Source organism: Heptranchias perlo, chromosome 15 (assembly GCF_035084215.1).
Source record: "Heptranchias perlo isolate sHepPer1 chromosome 15, sHepPer1.hap1, whole genome shotgun sequence".
Taxonomy (NCBI): domain Eukaryota; kingdom Metazoa; phylum Chordata; class Chondrichthyes; order Hexanchiformes; family Hexanchidae; genus Heptranchias; species Heptranchias perlo.
This window is the reverse complement of record NC_090339.1, coordinates 48,319,025-48,335,481: the sequence shown is the minus strand read 5'-3', so window position 1 is coordinate 48,335,481 and position 16,457 is coordinate 48,319,025. Positions and strand designations below refer to the sequence as shown.

Here is a 16,457-nt window from a genome sequence, read left to right as displayed (position 1 = left end):
GGAAGGGAAAATCATCATAATGCCTTTTCTAATCACTATCCAGTGATCCAAATGGAAATTATACATGTATATGCTGAGAAGCACTGGTTGGGTTGGGGGCAAAGGAATTTAAGGGTTGAGGTACCATAAGTCATTGAAAGCAAGAACAGAGGAGCAAAAATAAAACAAAAAGACTAAAGCGATGCTGGGCTTCATCGTGAGAAGAATAGAATATAAAAGCAAGGAAGTGCCGTTGCAATTACACAGACTTCTGAGAAATGTACTGTGCCAGTGTTATTTTAAGGAGGGGGAAGCTTGGTTGGATTGCTCCTAGATCACCAAATACTCTCTTTAGCCTTCCCTCATGTCCCTGTTGAGATAGCTACAAAGAAGAAGTGAACAGTGATATAATGGGGCACGTGCAGCCACCATAATCATAGTGCATCAGCATTTTGAAACAGACATTTGGACAGATCAGAAAGTGCTTTGCAGTACAACTCCGCTGAGGTTTCAAAGATCATGAGTGCTGTACACCTTCACCACATAAAGAGGTACTACTGTGGAGTGGGTAGACAAAGAGGCCCAACTGCAATCATTGGTGGAGGAGACCAAACCTAAAGATATCCCAGCTGAAATATTCAGCTATAAGTGATCAGTGTATGTGCCACGAATATGTTTTACCCCAGTTAAGTGGTAATCTTATTGAGGTATTTAAAATGATGAAGGAAACTAACATGTCTAGATAGGGAACAACTCTTCTCCATAGTTGCAAAATGCAGAACGAGGGGATGTAATCTTAAAATTTGAACTAAGCCACCTACAAGCAAATTCCCCCCAAAAATCTCTTCACATGAAAGTGTGGGCATGTGCCCCAGAAGGCCATGGGCACAGGAGGTGTTTAAAAGGGAAATAGGTACTTACTTGGGAAGTATGAGAGAAAGGATGAGGGATTGGAATTAGAAAAACAGAGCTGACATGGCTAACAAAATGGTGGAGCAGGCTCAATTGCCCAAATAGCCTATTCCTATTCGTTTGAGCTTTGGATGAAGATAGTAGCTGGCTAGCCTATGATGCCCCTCCACTACAGAATACCCTGAAGACACTCCTCCCTTGTTGCAGGATAGTTTCTGAGGGATGGGACCAGTAGCAGTGGAATTGCCCACCTCAAACAGGGGTACACTTCATTTACATATTAATTTGTAGAAATGTCTGTGCTGCACACCATTTCTTGCCATTCTGGTGTGCAGGATGGCCAGATCTAAATTATGTCCATGTGGGATGGACATAAGAACATAAGAAATAGGAGCAGGAGTAGGCCATATGGCCCCTCGAGCCTGCTCCGCCATTCAATAAGATCATGGCTGATCTTTGAACTCAACTCCATTTTCTCGCCCGATCCCCACATCCCTTGACTCCCCCAGTGTCCAAAAATCTATCTATTTCAGCCTTGAATATACTCAATGACTCAGCATCCACAGCCCTTTGGGGTAGAGAATTCCAAAGATTCACAACCCTCTGAGTGAAGAAATTCCTCCTCATCTGTCTTAAATGGCCAACCCCTTATCATGAGACTATGCCCCCTAGTTCTAGACTCTCCAGCCTCTCAGCATCTACCCTGTCAAGCCCCCTCAGAATCTTATATGTTTCAATGAGATCACCTCTCATTCTTCTAAACTCCAAAGAATATAGGTCCATCATACTCAATCTCTCCTCATAGGACAGCCCTCTCACCCCAGAAATCAAACTAGGGCATCTAGGATTGCTAGATAGAAGTAAGTATATGGAAGGTCATGGAAAGGATAGAGTAATGTTAAGATAAGTGTAATTCAACATTTTAAAACCGTTTTTCTTCATTTAATTTTTCTCATGGGCACTGAGGTTTTCTTAGGCTTTTGTGCTAATTATTGTAAATTGTCCCCAGCATCATTACTGGCACCAATGACATTTTGCTAATTTGGAATTCCCCTAACTGAGGGGTTTGGAAGAAAGAAGAAATAAAGAAAGAACTTGCATTTATACAGCGCCTTTCACAACCTCGGGACGTCCCAAAGCTCTTTACTGCCAATGAAATACTTTTGAAGTATAGTCATTGTTGTAAAGTAGGAAACGCAGCAGCCAATTTGTATACAGCAAGGTCCCACAATCAGCAATGTGATAAAGACCAGATAATCTGCTTTTTTAGTAATGTTGACTGAGGGATAAATAGTGATCAGGAGTTCCATAATACTGGTTGCCCAAGTGGTCACTATTCATGCTTAAACCTTGACAAGAATGTCAACAGGCTACAGCCGCTTTTGAAGATCAACAAAGGGATTCCTGACAGCTCAGACTGCATGGGAGGTGCTGTGTGCCCAACCCACTGGTACACGCACCCCAGCATCTGCAGAGAGAGGTGAATATGCCATGCTTCGGCAGACAATTATTGCAGGCAGAAGCTTCAATTACCAAAGGAAGATGGCGCTAACATGTAAATGCCTGACTTTTGGCTGCTTCCTTAGAAGCATTGCAACCACAGTATGCCGTGCTTTCAGTGGCACCGCATGAGAGAAGGTGCACCAGGCTGATCACATTGTTCCTCAGTGAATTTAAGGTAGGAGAAATGTTCCCTGAAGACCCACTGTGGGTATGCCCTCCTGCGCAATGCCCACCACCTCCTCTTCTCCCAGCTGTCTTCTTCGCTGCTCCCCCTCATCCTCTAGCCCCATAATCAGACCTACCAGACTACCCATATGTGCAATCAAACGGTTTTCAAGGCAGACAAAAGCACTCCAGCACCAGCACGAAGTTGTTAGTAGAAGTCAGAATTCAATTATTGAATACAGAAAATAGACAAAAAAGACTCAGAAGTTAACCAGCAGCCTAAGAGGACCATTATGGAGTGGATGAGCCCTTTATATAGTGTTCCTGCAGGGTTCTTGCTGCCTGTTAGCGCCAAGATTTGCTGGGCAAGTTTATCACATTTATCACATAGCTAGTCAGGTCCTGGGCTGACCAATTTCACAAAAGGGTCCTATAACGAGCATAGGACACTTATTTAAATATTACGGTGAACCTTTTAAATGCTTCTGGTGCAGGCCCTGGATGCCTATGGAGGAGCTTGATGCATTAGGGCGGGCGGTGCACTTACGGCATGAAATGAGGGTGCGCATGCCAACCGTCATATTGGAACCTTAGGCGCCCTTTATATGCCTGCAAAACGGAGGCAGCGCGATCTAATTTCTGGGCAGGAATATGTAAACACAAGATCATCACCTTCAATTTGGATCAATTGATTCTGCAACAAATTTCTCCTAGTACAAACAAGGATTTAGACACATAGTTCATACTCACACAGTCTTGGGCTACCAGTGACAGATGAGCTAAGTTGTCCAATATCAGAAATAACAGACATCCTCTTCCCTCTCCTATCAGCTTGCATCCCAGCTGCTGAGTTACAGAGAGATACTCTATCAGCTATGACACATTCTATCCCCTCTTGGATAAAGAACAAATGTGCAGAGGCGAGCTGGGAGAGGGAACTCATTACTGTCAACCACAGAGACCACACTTGGAAGTTATGTAATGCTGAAACATCCTGAAGTCTGACTTCTCCTTACTTTCTAGAATTGGAACACTGACATCGCTTCATGATAATGGATTTGCTGCATCATTATGTGTAATATATGGTCATATAATCTTTTGAGATACACAAGTTGGAGGAAACAAATAACCACACTTTCTTAATGTTGTTTAAAATTACCAACAGGAATTTTTTTGACTCATTGCAACATGTGGACTAGTGATAATGAGTTGTAAAGAAATGACCCCACCAACACATCACTTTTCACATCCAGTGCCAGTTGAAAAACAACAAGAAATCTTAAGTGTTTTGATGGTTCCGTATATTTTTTTCACTTTGCTGATAAACTGAAGTGTAAGATCAGCCAAGGTTTGGTGGAACAATCTTGTTTAAAAACATGAGTCTTATGGACTCTGGCGGTAGAGTAGTAGACTCCTGTAACAAAAACAGAAAATGCTGGAGACACTCAGCAGGTCAGGCAGCATCCATCGAGAAAACACGAGTCAGTTGATGTTTCAGGTATAAACCCTTCTTCGGAACTGAATGATATGATAGATTAACAGCATGAAAGAAGGAACAGAACAAGGCAAAGAGGAAAGGGGGGAAATCCACACAATGACTACACATACAGGAAAAGACATAGAACGACCTGTAAAGCGCCAAGGTGGGTATCAGGAAATGGTTGAAAGGCAGAAGTGAAATGTACAGGAGACAAAAGGAGGCATAGTGAGATAAATCAAAGAGATAGAAGACATATATGAGACACTGAGCATGTGATTAGAACTAAAGGGAGATAAGTAAGTTCAATGGGAAGTATAAAAAACTGGCAAAGTGGCTCAGGAGTTTGCTGGAAGAAAAAAGTAGGTGGACACCAAGGATGCAGACGACCCCACCAGCACAGTGTTCCGACGGTGAGGGGATGGTGGGATGAGGGAGGTTGGGAGTCCCCACCCCTAGCACCAACCTACATCACCTCCCCCATTTCCAGAATCACCCAAATGGACTCCTATGTTGGGAGTCTGGGTTCAAATCCCAGTCTTTTCCAGTAAATTGACTTTTCGCTGTCTTCAGTGGACTAGTTTGGATGGATTTAACTGAGCTAGTTGGAGACCTGCTTCATGCTAGTGATGTGGGGCCCAATTTTACCAGGGGTGCGGGTTCTCGGCGGGTGGGACAGCGGGCGTGTTGAAAACGCACCCGGTGAAATTAGTGGGTTGCCCGCGCGATCGTAGCAGGCAACACACTAATTGGATCCACTTACCTGCTCCTCCGGGTTCCCCGCTGCTGACCTGCGCGTCGGGCGGGCTGCGCATGCGCAGTAAGATCTGTCAGCTGGAGGCGCTCTATTTAAAGGGGCAGTCCTCCACTGACAGATGCTGCCACAAACAGCAAAAATTACAGCATGGAGCAGCCCAGGGGGAAGGCTGCTCCCAGTTTAATGATGCCTCACCCCAGGAATTATTAGATGGGGTGAGGAGGAGGGGGAGGACAGAGATCTTCCACCCAGCGGGCGGGCGGAAGCGGCCTGCCTCTGCCACCAAGAAGGCCTGGCTCGAGGTGGCAGAGGAGGTCACCAGCGCCACCAACATATCGCCCACCTGCATACAGTGCAGGAGGCGCTCCAATGACCGCAGTAGGTCAGCCACAGTGAGAACACGTAGTCTTTCCCCTACACTCCGTCTGCCACAACACTGCCCCCACCCCACATCTCCTTCGGCACTGCCAAAACTACTCTGTCACATCGCCCCTCATACCCACTCAAACCTCATCCTCATCTTATCTGCACCTACTCACCTAGCGAGTACTCACCCCGCCACTACTACGCAACCCAATCCTCATACAATCTCATGGCTCTATCCCATACTCACCCTCTCGTGCATCTCTCTCACGGCCAGCCTCATTCAACCTGCCACCACCTGTGCTGCAGCCACAGGACATGCATCACATATGTGCAGTAGGCAGCGTAAGGCAAACGTGTCGTGAGCATGAAGGGGATGCACAAGGGTGTTTGAGGGTTTGTCATGGTTCTTACTTCTATTGAATTAAAGAACAACTCACATCACACATTATATTGGCACCACTACTGCCATGTCTTCGCGAATCCTGTCCAGTTTGTGCAATAATGCCCGCTCCTGGGTATCCCTATGAGGACCCACCACTGATGCCACCCAGTGTGTCACTGCAGAGTGGGTGTAGGTGTATTTGCAGGGCTCTTCTGCGCAGACGACTGAGAGACATCGGGGATGTCCCCGGTTGCAGCCTGGAAGGCTGTGGAGCAGAAGTTCGGGAGGGCAGTGGTGACTTTGACAGCGACAGGTAGGAGCAGCTCGGCATGAAAGAGGCTGCAGATGTCCACGGCTACATGTCGACTGACTCTGAGCCTCCGTGTGCACTGCTGCTCAGAGAGGTCCAGGAGGCTGAGCCTCGGTCTGTGGAACGTGTGGCGAGGGTAGTGCCCTCTGCGACGCATCTCTCTCTGCGGTCGCCCTCCCTCCTGCTGTACAGGTGGATGTGTCACAGCACTCTGTTGTGGAGCTCCACGTGTCAGAGGTGGACGGCGTGGATGGCGAGGCTGGTGAGGCTGGTGATGCTGTTCGCCCTCCGAGGAGGTCATGACTGCAGCTACGGCGGCCCCCATCCGCAAGATGTACATCTGAGGGGGTCCGCAAGGTAGGTACATGTCTCCGGACCCCGGGGTAAGTGTGCAGGTTGGTGACTTCGACCATCAGGAGGAGGGTGGTGGAGGCCAAACTTTGTCCCAAGTGACAGAGCGGCCTCCTGCAATGGCTGAGAGTCTCCCCCCTCCACCTGTCAAATGGACCTTTGCAGCTGCCACAGGCTGACAGCTGCAACACGTCCATTTCAACTGGGAGTGTTACCCCAGTGTGTGAAACAGTCCCATGTTTATCCAAAATCACACACAGTCCCTTAATCAGGTCAGTTAATGACCTGAACAAGCAAAGTAAATACTCTCAAGTGGCATCCCGCTGGCTTTAATTGCCTGCGTGATTCCCACCAGCAGGGGCTGCGCGCGCACGCCGGCGCGTCATCGGGGAACCCAGAAGTGGGCGAGATCGAGGCGCGATCCGGTCCCGCACCTGGATTTTGGGATTTTCGGGCCCCCCCCGCCGAGAACGCACCCGGTAGCGGGTGCTAAAATCGGGCGCGTGGTCCTATTATGTGAGGAGAAAGCAAAATGGCAGTGATTGGGAGGGGGTAATTCTTATGTTGGCTCATCTGATAAAACAATCACAGCTGCCATGTAGAAATCCATGATCAAATCACTTCTTTTCCTTGTGGAAGGAAGACAATATGGGGAGCCAAAAGAGAGCAGAGGTGAGGATTTTAAAGTTAGCTAATAAGTTTACCAATTAAGGAAACTGCATAATCTTGGATATGTTTTGTTAATGTCGGATTTTAAAAACCATTTTAAATGAGGCAAAATGAACCCATTAGTAATTACAAGTGTTGTAGCTCCCTGATGACCTAGTAGGTAGAGGCAGCATCAACTGTAGCCTAAGCCATTCAGACCAGAAAGCTGGAGGTTTGATTCTCAGTCTGGGCCACAGATGGGACTTGACCTTTAACCTCAGTGCCTTGGGTAAAAATTAATCAGAATTCCTGCTGAGAGGCACATATGCACAGATGTTGGGAGAGGACAAGGTTGGGCTCAGCTGTGATTCTGTGAGCCTGCCGAGACTGACCGTCATGAGCTCATATGTGAAGAATGTTCACCGGGGTGAAGAAAACACAAATCGGGCTATAGTATAGTTTCAACGGCACTGCACCCAAATGGTCATTTTTCATATGTAGACAGTGAATGTCGGTAGGCTATTTGACCATGTGGGCGTCACAAGGGTAACAATAGCTAACTCAGTATAGACTAGTTATTAAACCTGGTCTATATGGCTCAGTGCCACATTCCAATTGAGTATCAGTATCTGAAGAACATGTTACCACTGGCTGCTACCATTTTTTATAGTGGCCATAAATTATGTTCAACATGGATGAACACGATACATAAGAACATGGCCTCTGGTGTTACTTTCTTGATGGCACAACTTCCAACAGCTATGCAAAGTCATTAAGGGTTAACCTGGGACATTACAGACTGATGTGAAAACTGTGATAAATTGTAAAATAGTGTTTCATGATTAATTTGTGTTTTTTATAAAGATTTCTACTTATTCAAACAAATTGAAAGTCTTATGTGATTATAAACTCCTGTTTAGCACAACATTTCAGTTTTGAAGTAATATATAATGGTGCTTTGTCGTTATATGTGTATATTATACACATACATACATACTTACATATTATATATACAAACATCTACATACACATATACTATACACACATATATATATAAAATAGCACTTTCAATGCTAGATATCATTCCGAATGTAATGCTTGTTTCAAGCCATGTGGTGAGTAAAACAGAAACTGAAATACAAGTTTTAACATCAACATTCAGATATTTTATTTGGTTTAACACAGTATTACAATATTTTCCCATTAAATAAGTTAAGTGTACAAATAATTTAAATACCGTATACAAAACATTAAATAACAATAATGGATATGGATGGTCCTTCAAAACAACCTGGGAGGGCAACAAGGAATTATTTTTCTCAACAGGCTGTCAGAGTAATCTATTGGAAGGATTCTTAAGAAATGAGCATGAAACTGATGTCACCTCCTTAAATTCAGGTCAACATTTTTCATTTATTTTTCCCCTCCTTTCCTGAAGATGTTACTGGGCTGGGATAGAGTTCCACAGGTGCTGGGTCCCCTTTGTACCCCGTCCATTCATCTCAGATTCTTGACAGGGAAGCTATTCATCAGAGCATGGAATCATAGCTGAACCCAATCCTGATTTCACCTGAGGTCCATATATGCATACTTTCAAGAAATAGTCACTGGATAGCAATCAGGAAGAGGAACATTGGCTAATTATGTCCACTTTACAGTTCAGAGGCTAATTCCAACACCAAAAGGCGAAAATTAGCTTTGCGACATTGTGCCACAGAATCTTCTATGGTCCAGATCTTAACTGTCAAAGTTTTCCTTTGAAGGAACTATCATTCTCCATAAGCAGTAAATACATGTATTTGTTCCATCAAGAGGTCATATTCTAATATACCACAACCAGTGATTTTCTAAACAAAACAATACTTTGCTACTTCTTAATTTGCTGTGTTTTGTGCTTAAATTTCTGGCAAAGCCCTAAAGGAGTTTCCAGTATTAAAACCACAGGAGAAGTCAACTACCCAACTGTTTTCCAGCACTTAACGTCATCAAACTATTCTACTGGTACCTGGATTGCATCTTATGCATCTGTCACATTAAATATCTAATTTTACTGAGTCTATGTAACTAATGCCTAACTATTTGGAAACTTACGCAAAAGATAAAGCAAAAGATAAAAACATCCATATCCATAACTATCTTTGGTGCCATTTGTGAAAGACTGCAACAGAATACATTACCTAGTATTTCAATAGATAAAATCAAATAGTAGAAATAAGAACAAAAAAACACAAATACTGAAAATCTGAAATTAAAACAGAATTTCCAGTTTTAAAATTAAATAGTATATTGGCTGATATATGTTATATTCAACATCATCCCCTAAACAATATCTTCAAAGAGTTTATAACCATAGGAAACTGTAATGGAAATCTGTTTCCCAATTAATGCACCACGATAATGGATTTTGGAATCTGGTACATGTTTTTGTGAATTCTGTTATATATATTCCAAAAGCACATGCTAAGAAATGAATGTATCCAACTCCTACTTAAACAATATGTGTGTGCATATTACACTAGGATAAGACATTTTTTATTAGAAAAATATTTTGCCATTATTTATATGTATTTAAGTATGTCAAAGTATAATATTTTTGTGTGTTTAATCTTATAAATGTAAATTCAATATGGACTAAATGCATGCTATTGTACTAATTTAGTAGTGCTGTGAATAGTGTTTCACTTTCATAGATAAGTTATACAAAATGGCTTTACTAATATACAGTTGAATTGTTTTGAGGTTTCCACTGTGCCAAACAAATTTCAATGGTAAGTCCTGAGAAATCATTACTGAGAATAAAACAATGAACTTTATGAGTCCAAGTTAACAATCATCCAAACAGAAACAATAGGAATTTAAATACTGTATCAGCAACAGTTTTAATTCCAACCACCAACCACCCCCCACCCCACCCACGCCCAATTTTTTTTCTTTATGCCTCCTCTCCAGCAGGCAGTGCCTGATTTTGGGGTGTGACAACACACCAGTACTTTTCTCAAACAGCCATTCTTCATCTGTCTTAAAATTAGGCCATTTAAGAGTAAAATCAGGAAAACTTTGACACACAAAGGGTAGTGGAAATCTGGAACTCTCTCCCCAAAAGGCTGTGGATGCAGAATAATTGAAATTTTCAAGACTAAGGTCAATAGAATTTTGTTAGGTAAGGGATATGGAGAAAAGGCGGGTAAATGGAGTTGAGATACAGATCAGCCATGACCTAACTGAATATTGGAACAGGCTTGAGGAGCTGAATGGTCTACTCCTGCTCCTATCTTCCGATGTTCCTATGTGAGCCTAGACACTGAGAATTGATGGGCTATTTGATTGAGGGGTGGGGGGAAAATCACAGTCAAGCCCAATCTTGGCATTACAGCACGAATCACTGGAAAGGCGAGGGAGCCACTGCCAATTTAGTTTCCCTTCTCAAGCCCATGGAAGCTGAGGCAGATTGTAGCATCCCACTACCATCCTAGCTGAGATTGGTTAACTCAGTACTGACAATGGATTAAACCTAGGGACATTCCCGAAATGTATGACTCAGTGTCACATCACAAGGTGCATTTATCCACCTGGCTATTAGGGAGCAACCACTTTCAATTTTATATCTATTTTACAAACACTTGTAGAGATAAATAGTTGGAAATATCTTCCCATGAAAAGACATAAAACCTTTACTTATTATCAAATCATCCTAGGTCTTGAGACTAAGCAAAGTTCTATTGCATGGCCCAGAACTAAAGTCTCTTCCCTTTCAATGGCTCAGCACGTTACCTTCACTTGGTGTTGTATCAGACAGTCAGTTTGCTATCTGATGGAAGTCCAACTATGCATGATATCTGAGGTTAGATTTCAAGCTATTCCATGGCGCAGTTCAATAATACATTGCCACACTTCATGTTTCTATTTTAATGACATTTAGAGACAGTCCTTCTATCTGGTGTTCACTGTTCATTTTAACTGGAGCAGTGTCTGCCTCAGGGCTCCCCTTCCCAATAGGCAGACACAATCTACAGCACTCTCCAGCTATTAATGTCATCACAGATCCAATAAGCAGTAGAAAGGCAAGTGCAAATATTATAAATAGAAGTGGACTGGCTTTCTTGATGCTTCCATCATGACATTCTCCCATGTGATCACTGAAAAATCTCGCTGTTGAAGAATCATTGTGCTTTGGGTAAAAACACTGGGCTTTACCCAAATCTGGTATTTCAACACTAGTACCATTCAGTACCTCCAGCCAAGTCAATGTACAACAGTTGAAATAATTTCCACTCAAGTACAGTGTTTCAAGAGTTTGGGACAAGTTTCTAATTACTAAGTCTTGAAGAACATGAAAATTGTTGCCCCGAATATCTAGGATTTCCAATGGAGTACATCCAATGCCATAGGGTAAAGAGTCTAACTGATTATATGACAAATCCAAATTTCTGAGATGATTCAAACATGTCAAAGTGACTTTGGAGGTTTGGATCAAATTCCACCTTAAAGAAAGATATTGCAAAGAGTGTTCCAAACCTACCAGAGCCTGATCTGGCACTTCGAGGTATTTATTTCTTGAAAGATCCAAATGTGCTAAGGGAGTCTGATAGAATGCATAAGGTGCGAGCTGTGTAATGTTATTTCCATCTAGGTTAAGATATTTAAGAGTAGGGATTCCAGAAAAAGACACACAATTATTTTTATTATGGCTCTTGTGAGTCTGCCCATCATATCCCATGGTCTTATTTTCCACATTACAAATCCTTACATTATTGTTGGCAAGATTGACTTTTTCTATTTTGGGTAGGACTTTAAAAAGCCTAGAGGGTAATAACTGAATGGAATTATTTTGAAGGTACAAGTATCTTAACGAATGGAAAAGCTTTCGATTATCTGCCCCCACAGATATATTGCAAAGTTCATTGTTGCTCAGATCGAGAGAAGACAGGAATTTCAGTTCATTGCCATCTTCTATACTGAAATTCTGAAAACAGTTTCCACTGAGATTCAAGTGTTGAAGAGAACTAAATGTATTCAAAAAGCCATGTGATATGTCCACCAATACATTGTTGCTTAAATCTAAAAATATTATTTCAGATAAATTAGAGTGGGCATTGTGGTTGGATGTCTTATTTAACACCATAAATTCTTTATATCGGTTTCTTATGTCCCATTCAGTTGAGTCGTTCAATAGGTTGGGTGTTACACTGATCATTAAATTGCTAGACAAATTCAAATGTTTTATCTGATGTAATTTTGGAAGAAATGGAAAATGAAACAACCTGTTGTGACTCAGATCAAGCACTTGAAGCTGGTATTCTTCCTCACTCTCAATTGTCATGAAGAATTCGATGCCATTTCTGCTCAGGTTCAACACTTGGAGCTTAGAAAGTTGAAAATCAGAAATACAGGAAAGTGAATTCATGGCTAAGTTCAATTCAACCAAGTTTGCTAAACACTCAAAAGCCCCTGCAGTTATTTCTGTAATATAGTTTTTCTCGAGATAGATATATTTTAAAAACAGCATCCCACAGAACATATCAGGTGTTAGCTTCATCAGTAGGTTGCCAGACAGATGTAATTCTTCCAGTGAAGACAGATTCTTCAGATGCATAGCCACTGTGTCACTGTCCCAAGAATTCTCTGACAGATCTAGCACTTGTAGTTTCTTTAATAGGCTGAAGGCTCCATCACTTGATGAAAAGTTCCTGTCCAGGAGATTGCTTGCCAAAATGAGCACCCTCAAGCTATTCAAATGTGCCAGAGCCCCTGAAGCTATGGTTTTCAGTTGGTTACAGCAGACATCCAGGTGTTGCAGTGAACTGAGATTCAGCAGCGATTCCTCTGTCAAGGCTCTGATTGAATTATGGGATAAATCTATTTTTTTAGTCCCCGCCACTGGAAGATCAGGTACTTTGGACAGGTTTTGATATTGACAGGACACATCATGGTCTTTCTGCCAAAAAAGATTTAAAACAATAAATATTTATTTTTCTCACAAGTTTTTATTTTGCACTAGAACAAAGAAAATAAGCTAATTTCAGCATATTCACAAACTGGTAGAAGTGAATAAATGTTCTGTGGTTCCATGCATTTTAAAGGAGGAGAAGTGAATAGGTTAAAAGTATATCTTCCCCAAGCTGGGATTTCTCACAGCTTATTTGAAAAATTGAGTTGAGTAACTGTTAAAGTTATTGATTCCTGCAATTACTTTATAAAATTCAGAGTTACAATTTTGCAGAAAACAATTACAAAAATATTAAATGATAAGAACACATGTATATTTTGTATTCTATTACTACTTAAGGGTTCACGAAAGCAAATAAGGAAAACCAGATAAAAATTATTTCAAACAGTTCACTTTGTTAAAATAGTGATCATTTCAACCCGTAAGGATTTCAAATTTCATTTATCTTATCTGAGACACTCAAGAATCTGTGTAATAAGAGGTGGCCCATCAAGCTCACCTGATCTGACTGACTATACAATTTACACTAACCATGTCACTTGCCCCATCATTGATTCTCCATAACTTCATGTATCTACTTAAGGGGATGATTAGGAACATAGGAACAGGAGAAGGCCATTCAGCCCCTCGTGCCTGCTCCGCCATTTGATAAGATCATGGCTGATCTGTGATCTAACTTCATATACCTGCCTTTGGCCCATATCCCATAATACCTTTGGTTGCCAAAAAGCTATATATCTCAGATTTAAATTTAGCAACTGAACTAGTATCAATTGCCGTTTGTGGAAAAGAGTTCCAAACTTCTACCACCCTTTGCGTGTAGAAATGTTTTCTAATGTCACTCCTGAAAGGTCTGGCTCTAATTTTTAGACTGTGCCCCCTACTCCTAGAATCCCCAACCAGCAGAAATAGTTTCTCTCTATCCACCCTATCTGTTCCCCTTAATATCTTATAAACTTCGATCAGATCACCCCTTAACCTTCTAAACTCTAGAGAATACAACCCCAATTTGTGTAATCTCTCCTCGTAACTTAACCCTTGGAGTCCGGGTATCATTCTAGTAAACTAACCAGATCAAACCTCTGAGTTGTGAAAACTGTGAAATTTCTACCTGACCCACAAAGCCAAATTGAGCAAAAAAACTCCATAATAGGAATTAAATATTCTAATCCATTCTATTCTACCCTGGCTGAGTAAGACATCCCCATGGTCTGAATAGGACACGCCAAAATATTCAGTTTTCTGATAATCTACACCACTAATTAGCAGCGTTCAATCCTTCTGTACACCTTTACACTCGTTTCATAATTGGTACAAAAGTGAATAATTTCCCAGAAAAAGGTGGTAAAGGAATGTATTCTTCACAAAAGCATAGAAAAATGCTTGTTAGATAGCAGAAAAAAACAGATATTGTCTTATTTGAGTATCACTATTTTAAAAATACGTTCCTTTATATTCACTGTAGAACGCAGCCCACTAAAATCGTGAAGCAAAAAATGTCTTTCATTCAAACAGAAAGAAGAGGCGTTAAAGCCCTACCGTCTGACAGACTGGGAGCAGTGTGCTGGTATCACTGATGCTGGTTGTTCGAAGGCAGGACACTGCCGTAAACCACAGGATCAGCCAAAGATTCATCTCTCCGCCCCAAGCAACAACGGAATGACATGACTGCACAGCGGCTTTGACATATCCCTGGATCCTAATGTATCGTAATCGGGGAAAATTGTCCGAGATTAGCAATCACTTACGCACAACATGACTTCCGACCAAGTGTGTGTGTGATGGTCGAGAATAGAATCGGCCCCCACACACACACCACGGGATTGGCGTTATATTAAACGGTTAGGTTTCCCTTTTTTGGCCACTGATGGTTAGTATTTATCCGCATACATTTAAAGTAATCATAAGGCATAAAACTAACCAAAGACAGGACTTTCGACCCAATAGAAACGAATCAACTAAATTTAAACAGGAAATTTTATGTGATAGTTGGAAAGTCTGGGGTGTGTATGTGTATATGCGTGTGTTTGTGTATATATGTGTACGTTTGTGTGTGTGTTTGTGTATGTATGTACGTTTGTGTGTGTGTTTGTGTATGTATGTTTGGTTGTGTGTCCGTGTGTATGAGTGAGTGTGTTTGTGTGTATGTATTTGTGTGTATGTGTCTATGTATGTTTATATGTATGTGTGTTTGTGCATTTGTGTGTGCATGTTTGTATGTTTCTGTATTTGTGTGTGTTTGTGTGTATATGTGTTTGAGTGTGTTTGGTTTATGTGTGTGTTTGTGTATGTGTGCATGCATGTTTATGTTTGTGTGTGTATTTATGTTTGTGTTTGTGTGTTTATGCTTGTTTGTGTGTATGTATGTTTGTGCATATGTTTGTATGTGTGTATATATTTGTGTTTGTGTGTTTGTGTGTGTGTTTGTGTTTGCATGTATATTTGTGTGTGTGTAAATGTTTGTGTATGTGTTTGTATGTATGTTTGTGTGTGTTCATGTGTGTCTATGTTTGTGTTTCTGTATTTGTGTGTATCTGTTTGTATGTGTATGTTTTTATGTGTATTTGTATGTATGTTTGTGTGTGTTTCTGTGTGTGTGTATGTTTGTGTGTATGTGCGTGTGTTTCTTTGTCTGTTTCTGTGATTATGTGTCTGTGTTCCTGTGTTTGCGTGTTTGTGTGTATGTTTATGTGTGTTAGTCTATGTGTGTGTTTCTGTGTTTGTGTGTATGTTTATGTGTGTTAGTCTCTGTGTGTGTTTCTGTGTTTGTGTGTATGTTTATGTGTGTTAGTCTCTGTGTGTGTTTCTGTGTTTGTGTGTATGTTTATGTGTGTTAGTCTCTGTGTGTGTTTCTGTGTTTGTGTGTATGTTTATGTGTGTTAGTCTCTGTGTGTGTTTCTGTGTTTGTGTGTATGTTTATGTGTGTTAGTCTATGTGTGTGTTTCTGTGTTTGTGTGTATGTTTATGTGTGTTAGTCTCTGTGTGTGTTTCTGTGTTTTTATTTGTGTGTGTGTTGCCAAGCTATAAATGCTGGCCTTGCCAGCGAAGCCCACATCCCATGAATGAATAAAAAAGAGCATTTGCGTTAAGCCCTCCTGTACCTTCACATGTTAACTTCCATTAGTCTGTACGATCCAAGGATGCAGCTTCCCTTTGAATAAAACTACTGTTTCTTTAAACTTAATTTAAAAGAAAAAAAATCTTCAAAATAAGAGGAAACTAATATTATTCAATTTGATCATAATCTTGGTGACAGCATTTCGGATTAGTGTGCCTCCCTCCACAGAAAAATAGCTTGTGGCAAGTTGTAAACTTTATTTCATTTCCAGCTGAACGTTCGGGTACTCCCTCTCCTTGACTTTTTCCAATATATTTTACAATCCTTCAGGAATCATATTTCAGGAAATAAGAGCCATCTGTTGGGCTTGTTGGGGGCATGTTGGAGCGGGACAGTGTAGATATGATTGCCGTTTAGAGTACAAGTATTCAAGAGCTGTACAACCTTCTGCCAGATAGACTCTGATCCTAGTCCTAGTTGAGGTGGCCCCATTTTCCTGACCCCTAACTGTAGTTGAAGACTTGGAATGGCTTTATGGGTAATATAGTAGAGACCAAAACAAATACAGTTAGATGACCTGATGAAGTTTAGATGAGCCAAAT

The 16,457-nt window shown here is 41.3% G+C and overlaps 1 protein-coding gene across 1 annotated transcript; it reads right to left on the bottom strand.

Annotated features, from left to right (window-relative positions):
• Positions 1-7,993: 7,993 nt before the first annotated feature.
• LOC137333072 (transforming growth factor beta activator LRRC32-like) lies at positions 7,994-14,461 on the bottom strand. The gene is made up of 2 exons (XM_067997172.1): positions 14,337-14,461; positions 7,994-12,785 (listed from the first exon to the last, which is right to left on the bottom strand). Exons 1-2 carry the CDS (start codon positions 14,430-14,432, stop codon positions 10,743-10,745), a joined length of 2,139 nt encoding a protein of 712 aa, XP_067853273.1. The 5' UTR covers positions 14,433-14,461; the 3' UTR covers positions 7,994-10,742.
• Between the last annotated feature and the right edge of the window lie 1,996 nt (positions 14,462-16,457).